Source organism: Anas platyrhynchos, chromosome 1, assembly GCF_047663525.1.
Source record: "Anas platyrhynchos isolate ZD024472 breed Pekin duck chromosome 1, IASCAAS_PekinDuck_T2T, whole genome shotgun sequence".
Lineage (NCBI taxonomy): Eukaryota > Metazoa > Chordata > Aves > Anseriformes > Anatidae > Anas > Anas platyrhynchos.
In genome coordinates, this window is record NC_092587.1 from 153842169 (window position 1) to 153857797 (window position 15629).

The following is a 15629-nucleotide window of genomic DNA, read 5'->3' on the forward strand; positions in this document are numbered from 1 at the left end:
CAACAGCGTGCTTTAAGAAGTCTGCTTAGGTTCTGGTTATTCTTGTTCATATGTAACTGAGCAGTCGTGCTTGTTATTCCTGTCTTTGATTTTAATGTGAACAGATTGTGTCCTACTTGTGGGTAGGCACACGGTAACACAAAGGCCTCTGCCACTCCGCTGTTGTAATCCTTGCTTTCAGAGAGCCGTGGGGAGTGTGAAGTGAGGGAGCTGCTACAGATGGCTCCTCTTGCTCTGGTGCCTCATCTGCTCAGCCTCCTGGAAGCACGTGGTGGAGACGAGGAAGGGTCAGACACGAGGAAGGGTTGTGCACCACAACCATTCCGGCTTACAGAGTTGATAACAAGAACCTATGGTACTCTGTGCTGCCCCTGTTCAGCCCTTAGTCTGGAGATCATACAATGACAGGCTCTTAATGAAGGTGACTGGCTGCTTGAGCTGAGAGGAGAACAAAGAAAGAAAGGGTTCATCAGCTGCAAATATGTCAAAGGCAGTAGTAGTCAACAGTGGCAAATTGTTTGCAATGATAGGAGAACAAATAGGCCTGTTATACTAAGTGCAATGTGTTTATGTGGACGAGGAAACATGACTACCTGTTATCTTGTTAATTTCTTAAGGAATGTGGAGTATAAAGGTGATCATGGCAGTCTTGCTGCAAGTCTGAAACTGTTTTATTCCAGGTAATTGCCTTACGGTTTTACTTCTGTCCTCCAGCATGTTTGCCTTTTATTTGTCAGGTACTGGGATAAAGAGGTGCAAAAAGCAAAAAAGAGAGGAAAAACACCCCATTTAACAAAAGCGATAATTCTTTGTTACTGGAAATCCTATTTAGTTTTTGGAATTTTCACAATGATTGAGGTAAGTGGTGTAAAATGCGACACAACACATTTCTTAGCTAACAGTGATGTGCAATTTGGCCTCTTGAGATTGTGTGATTCATAGCAGTGATTTCACACTGGGCTGTTCGGAGAATCCGTAGCGTTTGTACTCTCTCTCAAAAATACTCTCTTTTCTAAGAGCTGCAGCTCTTTGAAACTGAAAAAGTGAGTTGTAACTGCAGGATTAGGGACTTGGAACAGAGAACCGATTTCAGTGCAATACTTCTGAGACATGACAAGCCATCCGACCTGCTTTGTAATGCTTGGCTGGATTTTATGTTGAGTGGGATGATGTACTGTAGAATAAGTTGTTCTTTTTTTTGCTGTGCGTAAGTGGTTGTAAAGGACGCGCTACGTCATCTTTAAAAACGCTACTGTGGTATATATTCATGTAACTTTAATAGCATCAAAGTTTTCATTGGTAATCGAGAGAGTTCATTTTAAAGATTCATCCAAATTTTGATGTGGAACATTTTTGTTCTGGATATTGTGTTCATAAAACTTGGCCTGATGTTTCAGAGCTTAAAAAAGACCAAATAATACGGGGTGTGACTTGCAGCAGGAACTTGACTCTTATTTGCCCAGGCACCAGGTTGGGTAGCATGTTACGATATGAAATTGCTTACACTTTTTCCTTTCTTTCTCTTTTAGGAAACCCTCAAAATAGTTCAACCAATACTTTTGGGAAAAATTATTAATTATTTTGAAAACTACGATGAGGCGGCTTTGAAATTTGCGTATTGCTACGCAGGTGCTCTGTCTGTGTGCACGCTTATTCTGGCTATAATGCACCACCTATACTTCTATCATGTACAGCGGGCTGGCATGAAGCTGAGGGTAGCTATGTGTCATATGATTTATCGGAAGGTAAGCAAACGTTTGGCATTTGATGGCTATTTCGTTTGAGATGGAAGGCTAAAAATATGTTTGTTGTATTCATTCCTGCAATTCCACTGAAATTACTCATCTGTAGAAATGTGAGGCGTGTGAGTATACATTGATCTTAAATGAACCCGTGTGCTTTTTTGCTCCTTCTTCATTAATACCGTGTCTGAATGACCACTTCAGTCCTCGCAGTGAAGGTGGTAAGTTATCCTGGCCCTGAAGCCTGGGAGGAGCTGCTGATTGATTTTCACCTGCTGGAGCAGCAGGAGGTGGCCAGCCTAGGGCAGAAGGACCAGGAGGTGCTGGATCCTGCCTGCCACCTGCTGAGCCCTCAGGTGTCTTCCCCAGGAAGGACTTTGTGCTTGGCTGTCACCATCTGCTTTGGCACTCTTAATTGCCAGGGAATTGCTTCTCTGTTTGATCTTCTCCCCCTTGCGATCAGTGCTGTGATTCATTTACATTCTGCAGTGCTGCCGAGTTTATGAACTGCCTGCTCGGCAGGTCAGGGGGATTTCTCCCTCTCTGGGTGCTTGGGATCAGTTCGGTGAGCTGCAGGACTGCTGCTGCCCCCTCCAGGCTGCAGGGGATGCTTCTTCACAGGCACCCAAGCCGCTGAGGCTGTCTCCACTTCTAAGCAAGCAGTCCCTGCTGGGGATGCTGGAAGGGAGCAACATGGCCTGTCTTCCAGCTTCAGTGCTGCTGGGATAGTGACCTGCCAGTGCTTGCCTCAGCACAGAAGTTTAAGTAAAGGATCAGGAGTGTAAACCTTATTTAGAATGTAAAAAAAATCATGTTATTTTAGCCACTGAACGTAGGTGCAGTCCACCTAAGACTGCTGCTGCAGGTCTCACGTCAAGTTTCTGAGCAAAGCAGTAAAGTGGGGAGGGTAAAAACAGCCCCACTGGAAGCAGCGATTGTTTTTCATGCACATACTTATTCTCCTCCCTCTTCTGCTACCTTGGAAATTATCCTCTGGGAACTCGGCTCTAAGATGGCACACTGCTTTCTTGTACATAAACGTATCTCTAAGGTATTAATTTACTAAACTGATTATCTCAGCATGGTTTGAAATTCATGCAATCCGTACATAGCGGCGTTGGTTGTTGCAGTGTTGGTATTGGCTGAGAAGCCCAGAAGCTTGGAAAAGAAGTGTTCGTAACGTGCACCCTTATTTCGAGGGATGTGATTAAATGGAAAATTAATCTCCCCTCATCTCGTAAATGTTTACTCCTGAGGGTGAAGGCTGAGGTCGGGCAGAACATTGATAAACCTTTCTAATAACACTGATAAACCTTACTAATAACACTGATAAACCTTACTAATCAGCTGTCTTCATTATCTGAGGTTTAGAGATAGGTCATACGTTGTCTTTATCCTCCTATATGCTTTTGAAAAAATCTGGATGCTAATTTACCAGCACTTCTGTGGTGACCATTAATTGCTGTAGTAAATAGAACATCGGATTTGTGAGGATGAGTGGGTTGGATGAGAGGGTACCCTTGATACAGAACTTCAGATGCTGGTCATTCTTAACTTTAAGCCCTTTTTTGGTTCCTAGAAAGTTAAAATCTTATCTTGTTTGCAAACAGCCATATTCAAACTCTGAGATATTTTGTCATCACTAAGAAACAGTGGTGATGCACATGGGAAGAGATGCAAATGGGATCTGTTGCATGGCTCAATTCTGTTTTAAAACCAAAGGCTGTGTATGCAAGGCTGCTTACTTTTTTGAAGAGTGAAATTGTGCAAGTTCTTCCAGGTTCAGAATAAACACTGAAGCAGTTTAAGCCGCGAGGTAGTTGAGACAGGAAGCAAGCAGAAGGGTGTCAGGAGTGATTTGACTGAATAGTTACAGTATTCTTTTGCGTGTTCACTTTTTCCCCTATTCCTGTGCTTTTGAATTAACAACGTGGGGCAGGGAGAGATTAAAACACTGAGATGAGAGCGCAGAAAGCAAAGAATGGTTAAAACATTGAAATTGGGCCTGCACAGTTTCATCTGAAAGAAAGAATAGAGTTTAAATAAGACATAAAGAGTACAAACATCTCTCATTAGTTCATACAATTAAAGCCTGTTGTGTTTGAGAAAGGTTGCTTGCTGGGAAAGACATCCGTATGTCAAATTTATGAGCAGAAAATGAAGCAGATCTTTATGCTGAAACCAGAAAATTGGCAAACATAAAAGAAAACGTAAATTCAATTTACAGCTGCTTTTTAAAAAAGTATTAGCTTTAATTAATCTTCAGTTGTAGTCCTTACGTTCAGCGTGCATTTGGAAGTGTCATGATCAAAGCCTTATTTTAAGCCATGAGTAGTGGAAAGGGAGAGTAGAAGTGTGCCACGAAAAAAAGCAAAATGTTTTTGAGGTGTGAACTATTCCTGTTCCAGGAAGATGCGAAGCACATTTTGTTTGGTATTTCACTGTGCTGCAAAACTGTGTTTTCTTAGTGGCAGGTATGGAAGGAAGCAGGCAGCGATCTGCATCTTTGAGCTATCTCAGTTTGGATCTCTGCAGAAACGCCCTGACTGCATGTTTATAGATAAGATGTTTGGGGGGATATTGTTAAATCATATGCTATTTTGTACTGATTAACCTACTTATCAGCCTGTGAAACTATTTAATATTTATTTATTATTGTGGCCTTTAATAACACATGCTTAATTTAATAAAATCCAGAAATCATAGGATTTTACAAGAGCTATGAACAAGGGAAATGCTTATACTTTGTGAAGGGACTTTAACTGATTTACAAAAACAGAAGACAGCTTGCGGTGTTATTAAGGAGTGCTCAGGAATTTCACTTAAAACAGAATTAATTGACTGGCCAAACGTTGTCCTGATTTTAATTTGGTCTTCAGGTTGAGTTTTCTGTTCTCATTTTGTGCTGTGGTTCATAATGCGGGTGCGAGAGCAATGTAAACGAAAAGTTACAAGCTTTTTTTTTTAGTTTTAACAACTTGCTGTGTTGGTATTTTCCCACTTTTAATCACTTCAGAGAAAGCGAAGATGGTGTTTTTTATGGCATTTGAGTTCTTGAAGTCCTTGTCTAGGCTTTTTTTACGTGCTCTTCTTCAGGACTTTATTCAGGATGTGAACCAAACCAACACATGATCTAAGGTTTTTCGATGGTGCCCAGATGCTCTCAGGCAAAACCTTTTTGCCCCAGAGTTGTATTTGGGTATTGAGTCTTCTAAGTATCAGTGTGCTGTGCTGTATATATAAGCCGTGACAATTTGAGACTGTTTTGATTTTTTTTAGGCACTGCGTCTCAGTAACGTAGCTATGGCAAAAACTACCACTGGCCAAATAGTAAATCTTCTGTCAAATGACGTGAACAAATTTGATCAGGTAAGAATTTTTATAGATCTTTCCAGGGGGCTGGAACTGAAGAAGTTGTGGGTGAGCTTTTGTCTACAGCTGATGATAGGTGTTTCTTATGAACATTTCTTGTTGTTGTTTCTCAAATATCGTAGGAAAAGAAACACTCACTTAAAACATTCCTTTCTGCCCTTCTAATCCTTTCCTGCTGTTTTCCTGAGCTCAGAGATACGTGGTGTGCATAGATACAAGAAGATCATTGTGGTAATTTCCTTACTTTCTGGAGGTTAGGCATCTCCTTGCAGACTGTACATCTGTCAGTCTGGTTCAAAATTTTCACCAGGTCTTCTGAGTGAATGCCTTAGTACCTGCTGCAGGCAAAGATGCTTTCTCAACTTCATGTTACTAGGATTTAATGTTTTAGCTAAGACCGAAAGCTGATTTTTGCTTCTTATGTGTTTGCCTAGGTAACAATTTTCTTGCACTTCCTGTGGGCTGGACCAATTCAAGCTGTAGCAGTAACTGTGCTTCTCTGGATGGAAATAGGCCCATCGTGTCTCGCAGGAATGGCAGTTCTGATTATTCTTCTTCCTGTACAAACCTGCATCGGGAGGCTTTTTTCTTCCCTAAGGTAAGGTTGCTTGTGTTGGATTGTAGGTATTTTCTGGCCTGGGTTTGAAAATGTGCCTGCTGTATTGGCTGAGGACTAGATGAAGTTATCGTACAGCTCTGAGATCAGCTCCCATTTGGTGAGGTCTTGTCCTTTGCCTTTTATTTTCATCAATGTTTTTCATAGTTACTAATGTGAAATTTCTGAACTGTGTAGGGATTTGAAGTGGACTTTACTCCAGAGATGCTGAAAATACCTGGCACTTCTTACACATCCATTGTATTAAAGAACTGGGCTCTTTCTGTAGCTGCCTTGTAGCTTTTTAGCATCCACCTTGCAGATTTTTGGCGTGGAATTGCATAACTCCTTGAATTTTGCCTTCCTGCACTGATGCTTAAGGAGCGGCTACTGCAAAGGCAACATGTCAGTCCTGCCTTAAGTTTGACTTACTGAGATACAGGAGTTGCAGCAGAAAACTCTGAAAGTTTTGTGTTTAACGGTCTTGCTCTCTCCTCCAAGAAAAAGATGCAGAGAGGAAAAAGGGGAAGGAACCGAGAGAAAGGAAGAACAGAATCATGGCAATGTTTTCGATGCCAGCTATGAGGTTTCTAGCTATAAGGTTCGAGATTGTGGATGTATAAAATGAGCCTGCAGTAGTTTTCCGTTTTCAGGCAAATTTAATTTATTTTTCTGTAACTTCCTCTTACAAAATGACTTAACTCAGGTTGGAATATTGAATTATCTTCAATGTTCTGGCTTCCTAAATTTCCTTCTCTTGTATAATTAATCATGTGCTACTTGCATCCTGACTTTTCTAAAGTCTTTTGCATCTAAATGGAAATATTTTTATGTTCCTTTACCAGGTACTCATATGCTTTGTAGTTTTATGCATCTTTGTTGCTTTTCTGTTCAGGGTGAGTCGGTTTCTTGTAGCTTTTCAGATCAGTAAAACTTCTTAGTGAGTTACTGTAAGGTGGTTTTTGTTTGTTCGTTTGTTTTCAAGTTGTATTTTAAGACAGGTTTTCCAGGAGTATTGAGACTGGCATTGCCATTGCATGGCTAGGTATGAAGAGAGAACTGAGAATTACAAAATTAGACCAACTCACAGATTTCCCTCTGTTAGTAATCACTTCAGTTATTATGCTCACATGCTATTTCTCAAATAATGAGTCATTCGGTGTTCTCCATCAAATTCTTATTTTTTATGATAAAACCTGTTTGTAGAACACTGTCAATATATTCTTACATATGCATTTTCACTGTGTATGTGCTGTGCATGCATATGTATAAAGCTACTTCACTTTTTTTTGTTTTGTTTTAATTTTAATGTCAACAGTTAAAATACTTTGCACCTAAATGGTGCCTTATCAGTGGTGTTCAAAGTGCTCTTCCAAAGTGGTAAGCATTATTATCCCCATTTTACAGATGGGAAACTGAGGCACAAAGAGATTAAGGGACTTGTCCAGGGTCAAACAACAAGTGGCAAAAATCTCTTCTATAAGGTATGTATTCCAAAAGTTAGCCAGTGGCATTGTAACATTCTTTGGGATGTTGCCCATTTATTTACAGCCACTTTATTGGATGCACAGCAAGGGAAATAATTTGTTAACTTGGTACGCATTTGCTTGCATATGTGTGCACAGATCTTTTTGAAACACGAATGCCCAGTGAGCAAAAGGAGTTAATTGAAAAACTGAAGTGGATTCCAGCTTTGTAATGATTTGTATGTTCACATGACACTTGCTGGGAATCTGCATGGTTTTAAGGAAATCATTCTATGAAGAAGTGATTTAAGGATTAAAGCTTTTGCTAAAATCCAGGCACACTCAGCATGGCAGCTAATCTGTGCTGTTATTCAGCAATGCACTTGTGACCTGGTATTATAAACCCATGTCCACACCAGTTTATGGTACAGATGCTTCTCCCATTAGCTGTAGGAGTTTGTAGAAAGAGATTGAGTATCCTGCAGAATGGTATACTCTGAGTGATAAGGTATTCCTTATACCTCCACAAATACTAGATGTTGTACGAAATGCACATGACATGCTATATTATTTGAGAAATAGTACGAGTATTGGATTGAAGACCCTTTTTTTTTTTAAATATATTCAGAAGAACTCAACTCTTAAAGTGCTTTGCCATGCAATTGCAATGTTCTCATTTAAAGCTCTTTAATTTTTTTAAGGAAAAATACGTGGAACAGTCATGTCAAACGTGATCAGAAGAGGAGAAAAAGAACTTAGAAAAGATGCTCTAGTTCCATGCCAGTAAGGTTGGTTAGGGTAACCGATCATCCTCAGTCATAGCAAGACACCTTGATTACATTAGGACTAATTCCCATTATTTCATATCAGTTCTCTTATGCAAATATTTCTTAACATTTTATTTAGCCATCCCAACGTTTATAGATCAGTGGTGCTGAGAAGTTAGAACTTCAGGGGACTGTTTATCATTTTAAACTTTCTTCTGATGTGCTTTGATTGTGGCTATTTTTTCCAGAGCACCAGAAAAACCTCATGGGTGTCAAATGAAACTGACAAAACCAAGCAAGCCATTCTAAAGAGCTTTTTAATTTTTTCTTTTTGGTCTCCAAGTTTCATTAGATACAAATAATTTAATAGAAAAAAATGAGTTTTATTAAAAAGAAAAAAAGCTTGTGATAGCTCATTATGTGCTAAGTATGTTTATCTACGTGAATGAATTCAGAATTGTGTTATGGCTTATTAGCGTGGTTTATGCATTTATTACATGGCTTCTAATTTTCAATGCTTTTTCCTAATTAATGCTGTGACTTTGTTATTTAATTATATTATAGTTTATCAGTGCAAACATAATGTGAGGCTAGAATAGATATATTGAATTCAGCATTAATTACAATTAACACTTAAATACTATTTCTTTACTTAACAAATCTAGATAGGTTTTTGTTTCTTCTAAATTATAGCTCATGCTCTAAGTAGTCTTTACTTCAAGCAGAATTAGCCTTAAAAAGATACAAGCCAAGGCTAATTTCTTTAACTAAATCAAGATAGTCTTTTGAGAATGCTTGAAATTTGAAAATGATAATGTTAAAAAAATATATTTTTTCAATTTTTCATATAGTTCTAAATTTAGTATTTGGCAGTTATATTATTGTGTCTTTTAATACAAAAATACATTGATTAAGGAAGACCATGTGTTGCTGCACACTGACATAGTATTCTGAATATGAATCAACTGACAGTTCCCTGAGGATAGAGAATGCCAGGAATACTGATAGACATACTAAATCTGTCTGCTGTGTGTCATCTGTAAGATACTGTTTTAGGAAGCTTCTTTAATGGAATTGTGGTTATGTGAACCCTCTAGAAATAAGAGCAAAAACTTAATTAAATGAGCGTATTATATGATTATAACTAGTCTCTCTTCTTTTGAGAATCTGAGAATTTTTGCTTTCTGCTATTTACAGAAGCAAGACAGCTGCGTTTACAGATGTCAGGATTAGAACCATGAATGAAGTCATAAGTGGCATGAAGATAATAAAGATGTATGCTTGGGAAAAATCATTTGCGGAACTTGTGAGTGGTTTGAGAAGGTAATCCTGGAAAAATAAGGCTTGGTATATGATCTATATCTGTTTACATTTTTACATGCCAATAAACGCTGTGGAGAGAAGTTTCCTCGAACTTTGGCTTTTTAAACTTTTTTTTTGCTTTTTTAAACTTTCTATAGCGAGAGTGAAGGAATGAAAATACATCCTAAGGGATAGAAATAAAGGGAACTTCCCTTCCTAAGGGAAGAAGAAAAAATCCTTTGATATTTATAAAATGTGTTTTTTAATGTTTCCTTTTACATTTGTGTTTAAGAACAGCAACTGATAAATAAGATAGTTATAGTTGAAGATCCTCACAGTCCTCTAAACAAATGGAAAGGAACCAATAAGCAGACTTCTCTCTTCTGAGAAATACGTGGAATCTGACTTTATGTCCTACATGAATAGCATCCTCAGATACTACTCCACTTTCTGCATTTTGAAGTATTGCTCAAACCATCTGGAAAGGGTGGAGGGCAGAATGAAAGCAGCTCAGAAATTCTTGAGTTGTTCAGCTGGCAAGGCCAACTGGCTCTGGAGTCATTTCATTCTAGAGGTCTGTCAGAATCTGGATCAAAGCTACTCATAAACTTGTTTTTCAACACTACTTATTCTTTTACTTGACAGGAGTTCAGGTGTGTGTTTCCCATCACTTAGTTTTCATGTTAAGTCTGTCTCAGACATACAAGCTGCTATCCTGCCTTAGATTCTCTGATTTCATTTATTTATTATTAATTTATATGGGGTTCAGTTTTTTAATTTGATTTTTTTTTTTCCTTTACATACATGTGCAGGTTTGCAGACCTGTTAACGTTCACTGAGATGTTTCCTCCCACGCACAGGATGCTCTTTCTTCTTCTTCAGTATATCTAGGATCCTGTGCTGAGTGAATACTCTTGATTGCTTGAAGGCTTCCCTGTCTTGCATGGAGCCAGAGAGTGTATTTGTTTATTGAAAGCTACCTCAGTGGGAGTATTCACCTTATGAAATTCAGTGTCTCATTAGGATTAGAGATTTCCTATTTAATGACGGAGAGAAATGAGCTCTACCAAAGCACATCTTGAGCCGTCTTTTATTTCTTTCAGTGGCAAACTGTTAGAAGTCTTAAATTCATCCACATGATTATTGCTCAGTACTTCCACAGTGGCCCTTGCTGGTTGTTAAGATGACATCTGAACTCCTCTGCTGTTGTTTTTTTCCCTGAGGCTGTCCGTATTGGTTTCCTTTGATACAACTCGGTGCTGTAAGACAGCGTAGTATATCATATACGGCCTATGGGTGGGCTGTAATTATCTGATACTTACAGAGAATAGCACAAAGGACTGGGTGATTATCCACAGATAGCGAGAGGATTATTAAGGACTATTAGAGAGTGGGAAAAGAGTTTCTTCCAGGATTGTAGAAGTAATTGAATTAGACCCAATCCAAATAGTTTACCTACAAATGTTCTTTCACCGTACTCTGGAAGAGATCAGAGATTGTGAGCCCTTAAGCTGAAAAAAATGCCTTTGAAATCCTTTGAAAGTCTGTCAATTCAGCCAATTTGGCAAGTACAGTGTGAAAGTTGCTTAACTAGTTTTCTAGTAGTACATCGTGCATCCTTCTCTCCGTGAGTGAGAACCGACTGTACTTCAAGTGGTATAAGCATCATTTGACTTCCTAATCTTTGTATGTAGTTCCAAGTGGAAGGTCATCAAAGTGATTAAGATTTTCCCTAAGAATTGCCAGAATATTTGAGAAAATAGATTTTATATATATATATAGTAAAATTCTGTGTCACTTCAGGTAAAATTAGACTATATGGAGAAGGAGCAAATTGTTATGGCTCTCTTGATAAAGGAAACCTTTTATTTTAATAAGAAGCTAAACCTGAAGGTAGCCACATTGTAGATAGTGCAGTAACATTTTGAGGATTGGACTTGAGTCATACAGAAGGGGAAACTGGAGCTTAACTAAAGTGAAAATAGAAAACATATGCATCAGCAGCTTTATTGGTTGCTGCAGGGGTCTTTATGTCAGTGCCATACATCAGGGACTAGGTAGCTGAGGAAATGGTGGGCAGCACAGCTGGCCTCGCAGACCTGTGTTTTCTGAATTACAAACCAGAACTCCCAGAGCAGTGGAAGCCAGGCACAAGGTCCAAATCAGGAAGGATTTAGGCAGAGATCAAAGGAAATACTGCAAATCCTGTGATCCAGCTTGAAGAACAGCCACTGAGTAGTGGTGAATGCTTGGGCCACAAGTGAACTCCTCGTGGTTTGGAAGTTGTCATGTTCTTCTGGTTGCAGAGTGTGTATTGATGTTTGTGCAAGAGTTTGTGACTGAACTCTATTGGATTTTTATGTTGGAAGGATAAGGAACTGCTGGATGCTTGGCTGTTATACAGAAGTTTTTTTCCTCTTTGCCCTTGTACACCATCTAGAAAGAGTCGAAAGGTTAGAATTGGAATTCAAATGCTAGTTTGACCAAAACAGGAAAAGAGAGTATTTTGATTTTATGTCCCTAAAGAATACTTTTTTTTTGAGGAGCTATCAAAATATTTAATATTTTAAATGTTTGTTTTCCTCATTCCTAAGCCTTTTAAATGATCATTTATTTGCCATATGCTGTGCTTACTTCACATTTACTTTTGAGTACAATTCTTCACGTGCAAGTTGGGGTGGTGCAAGGGGAAGAAAGGGCATAAAAGTGTAATCTTAAGAGTGGGGTCTCCCTCATCCTTTTGGTGATGGTATCTCTGGTGAGAGGGGTTGATGCAAATGTTTGTATTTTGCGTTTTTTAGGAAGGAGATTGCCATGGTTATGAAGAGCTCCTACCTTCGAGGACTGAACTTAGCCTCTTTCTTTGTGGCAAGCAAAATAACAGTGTTCATGACTTTCATGGCATACGTACTACTTGGCAATGTTATCTCCGCCAGCCGGGTGTTCGTTGCAGTGTCCCTGTATGGTGCAGTGAGACTGACAGTAACTCTGTTCTTCCCTGCGGCTGTTGAGAGGGTGTCCGAGGCGGTGGTTAGCATACGACGAATCAAGGTATGGTTGTGGATTTCTTCTCTTATTCTAACATTGTTTTATCATCACCAGAAAATGCAGCTTTATTTAGTTTTGCAGCGTTTGAGATTTTTACTGAAATAACCTCTTTGGAAACCGAATGTGTTCCTGTGTAAACGTGCAGAAACCCATGAAATGTGCTCTAGGGCAAGGTGAAATGTAGGAGAAGAGTAAGTGCAATGAGGCAGTGTAGACATTTCTGAAGTATGAGGATCATGTGTGCAAATATGGTGGGATTGGGAGTCTTTAGTCAGGAAATACGGATGGCAAAAACAGCGGGTGGGAGATGCAGGATTCATATTGTGTCTGCTCTGCACTACACTGTCAGCTGTAGAGGGAAAGTGTGAGCCCTACCTGGTGTCCTGTAGCTGCTTTCAATACTGGAGGGCAGGCTCAGAAAGGATGAACATGCTGCTGTTTTTGGCAGAAGGACCTCATTTGTGTTCTTTTGTTTTGTTTTCCACGATGTTTTGAATAAAATAGTAATGTTTGCTGTAGGTACCTGTACTTCAGCATAAACTACAAGAGTGAAACATTTAAATGCAAAACCTGTTTTAAATGTAAGACTTTAGAAGTCCTAAATCATCAAGCTATTGAAATACAGAATTAGTATTTTAGAACTTAAATTTGGGGGGAAAATAGTTAATCTTGCCTAGAATGGAGTAAGCAGAAATGTGGTTTTGCAGGGTGTCACTGTCATTTATTGATCAAAGTACCTAAAAATGTCCTGTTTTATTTTCTTTGTGTGTCTGGTTGTAATAAATCTTTTTTTTTGTTATCGATGAATTTCTGATTGTAATAAGCCCACACATAACCCATGTATTAAACAGGTAATCTCCGCTCTTCAGAGAAACATTTTGTAAAAGTCGATGCAAATGGAATTAGAAAAGCCTAATGTGTGAAAATCCCCACCACAGTGAAATGCAGGCAGTAACATTCATTATTACTGCTTCAACTAAATTGCGGGAGGGGACAGAAGTGCTTGGGATGCTGGATGGTGCACGCTGGCTTTTCAATACTTTCATGTAGCCTGTGTTCAGCTCCAGGGCAGTGCTCTTTCAAAAGATCATTCAAGCTGTGCAGGTTGAGGGACGTGGATGGAAGGCTGAAAAAGATGCCTTAGGAACAGGAGAATGACTGTCGAGTGGAGGCAGTGGCAGGCTGTTCCCTTTTTCTCCTGTCTCAGTTTCCAGTATATCCTACGGGTCACAAGATTCTGCTCCTAGCAGCTGGCTCCAGCTCCCCCGCGCTTCTGATTATGAATTAGAGAGAGAAGGAGAGAGTAGAAAATGTAGGGAAAAAATACAAAGCTGATGGCTAGGTGTATCTGCGCAAGACTGAAAAGAATCTGTTTTTTTAAGAAGGTGGATTTTTGAACCCTTGAACGAGAGCAAGTGGGGTTTTCAGCACTGATATTAAAATATGCTCAGATGGAGGCAGGAGATACCATGCTTCGTGTGAGAATGAAGCATAATCAGAGGGGAATCAGTAGCCTTTCCTCCATATTGATGCATACACACATAGGAACTGAAGAATATTATGGTATTTAATTTTTTTTTTCCTCTAAGCTGTCTTCTCCCCTCACCTTAGCTACACAGCAACGTCTGCATCTATTCCTGAAGCTCACCCAACATTTTAGGATGAAGCGATTGCCTCAAGGTCCCCTTGTGAAACAAAGTGAGAGCAGTTGTTTTTCAGAGGGTTATTTTGGTAGAGACTGGGAAAAGAGGATAAATTTCATCTGGGTAAAAAAGATAGTTGTTTTTTCTCAAGGACACAATCCTATCGCAAGCTAGTGTTTGCCTCTCAGCATCCTGTGGATGCTAGCAATTCTGTTTTTCTCTGCATGGTAGACATAAACAATTCAATACTGAAAGAATGGAAGAATGTCTTAAGAGAACTTAAACAGTGTTTAAAGCTTACGTTGTTTTACTGCTTTTGAACATTTTATTTCTAGTGTTGATTTCTGTCCCCATCCCCCTGCTATGTTAAATCCCTAATGTTAGCCATATAATTTTTTTCTTGATTTGTGCTATTTTTATTTGAAGCCTTCCATATACGTTACTATAGCATTTTTGAATTAAATGGCTAGCTAGAATTTATACCTGATACGAATGCTACTGCTAGAAGAGAAGTTCCTGGTAAAAGCTGAAATGAGACCGATTCCTTGCTAATAACTCCCTGATGTTTCATCCATCATCTAAATCCAAATCACACTTCAAAGGCCATGTGCCTCATTACAGATACAGGCTATGTCTGGAATTCCTTTCCCTGACTACCACCTTCCTCTCCCGAGCCCTCTCTTTCACACGTACTATTTGGAGGTACCTAAAATGGGGCACAGCAGTGCTCACCTGGCCAGAGTTCAGACTTGCTTTGCTGTTTCACAGAATCACAGAATTTCTAGGTTGGAAGAGACCTCAAGATCATCGAGTCCAACCTCTAACCTAACACTAACAGTCCCCACTAAACCATATCCCTAAGCTCTACATCTAAATGTCTTTGGTGGAGATGTGGATGTGCACTGAGTTTGGAGGCTGCAGGAAAATGGTTGACTGCTTGCAGGTCTCTTAAGTGATACCAGCTGAATTTTGAGCAAGGTCCTTTGTGCTTGCTAACACGTCACAGTGCTGTTTGTGCCCCCGTTGTCAACTTTATTCCATTTCCTCATAGTTACTGACTTTCGTAAGTCTTCAGCATTACTCTCATGTGTGCAGGCCATTCAGTACGTGTTAACTACTTGTCTTCTCTCAAAATGTTGTGGACTAGAGGCCTGTTTCAGGTCTTCATGGTGGGTGATTCAAATTGTGTTAGAATTGTTCTGTCTTTTGTCTCCAACTTGTAACTGTTATCCATGAAAAATTTCTTTTTTTTTATTTCTATGTGCTTCAGAGATCTTGTTATTGAGCAGGTTGCTGGTAGAGTTCCACAGTACTGTTACGCTGTGAAATCTGCACTTCTGCGTGATCTCTGGGATAGTTAGCTCTTAGAGGTGCATTGTCTGAATGGGTTTTGCATTGCTTTGGAATTCCTTTATCGGTGTGTTTATTTTTTCATCAATAACATTTTGTATGCTGCTTAGAAAAACATGTGTTTGGCTTCCTTTCTCATTCCCAGTCTCACATCAGTAACCCGACCTTTTCTTTTATTGCAGAACTTCCTGATACTTGATGAGGTCTCACACTTCAAGCCCCAGCTGCATGGTAGTAATGACAATGTCATTCTTCATGTTCAGGACTTGACTTGCTATTGGGATAAGGTAAACTTCTACTAAATGTTAAGGGCGTACTGGTGCTGCAGGCATGTTGAGCCTACA

The 15629-nt window shown here is 39.3% G+C and overlaps 1 protein-coding gene across 1 annotated transcript in view; it reads left to right on the plus strand.

The window, feature by feature from the left end:
- The window catches only part of ABCC4 (ATP binding cassette subfamily C member 4 (PEL blood group)), a 148121-nt gene that overhangs the window by 12348 nt on the left and 120144 nt on the right, over positions 1 to 15629 (plus strand). The window contains exons 3-9 of the mRNA XM_027443227.3: positions 738 to 858; positions 1530 to 1745; positions 5022 to 5111; positions 5549 to 5712; positions 9140 to 9265; positions 12046 to 12295; positions 15468 to 15572. Of these exons, the coding sequence (XP_027299028.2) occupies positions 738 to 858; positions 1530 to 1745; positions 5022 to 5111; positions 5549 to 5712; positions 9140 to 9265; positions 12046 to 12295; positions 15468 to 15572 (1072 nt within the window). The remainder of the gene's footprint in view (positions 1 to 737; positions 859 to 1529; positions 1746 to 5021; positions 5112 to 5548; positions 5713 to 9139; positions 9266 to 12045; positions 12296 to 15467; positions 15573 to 15629) is intronic.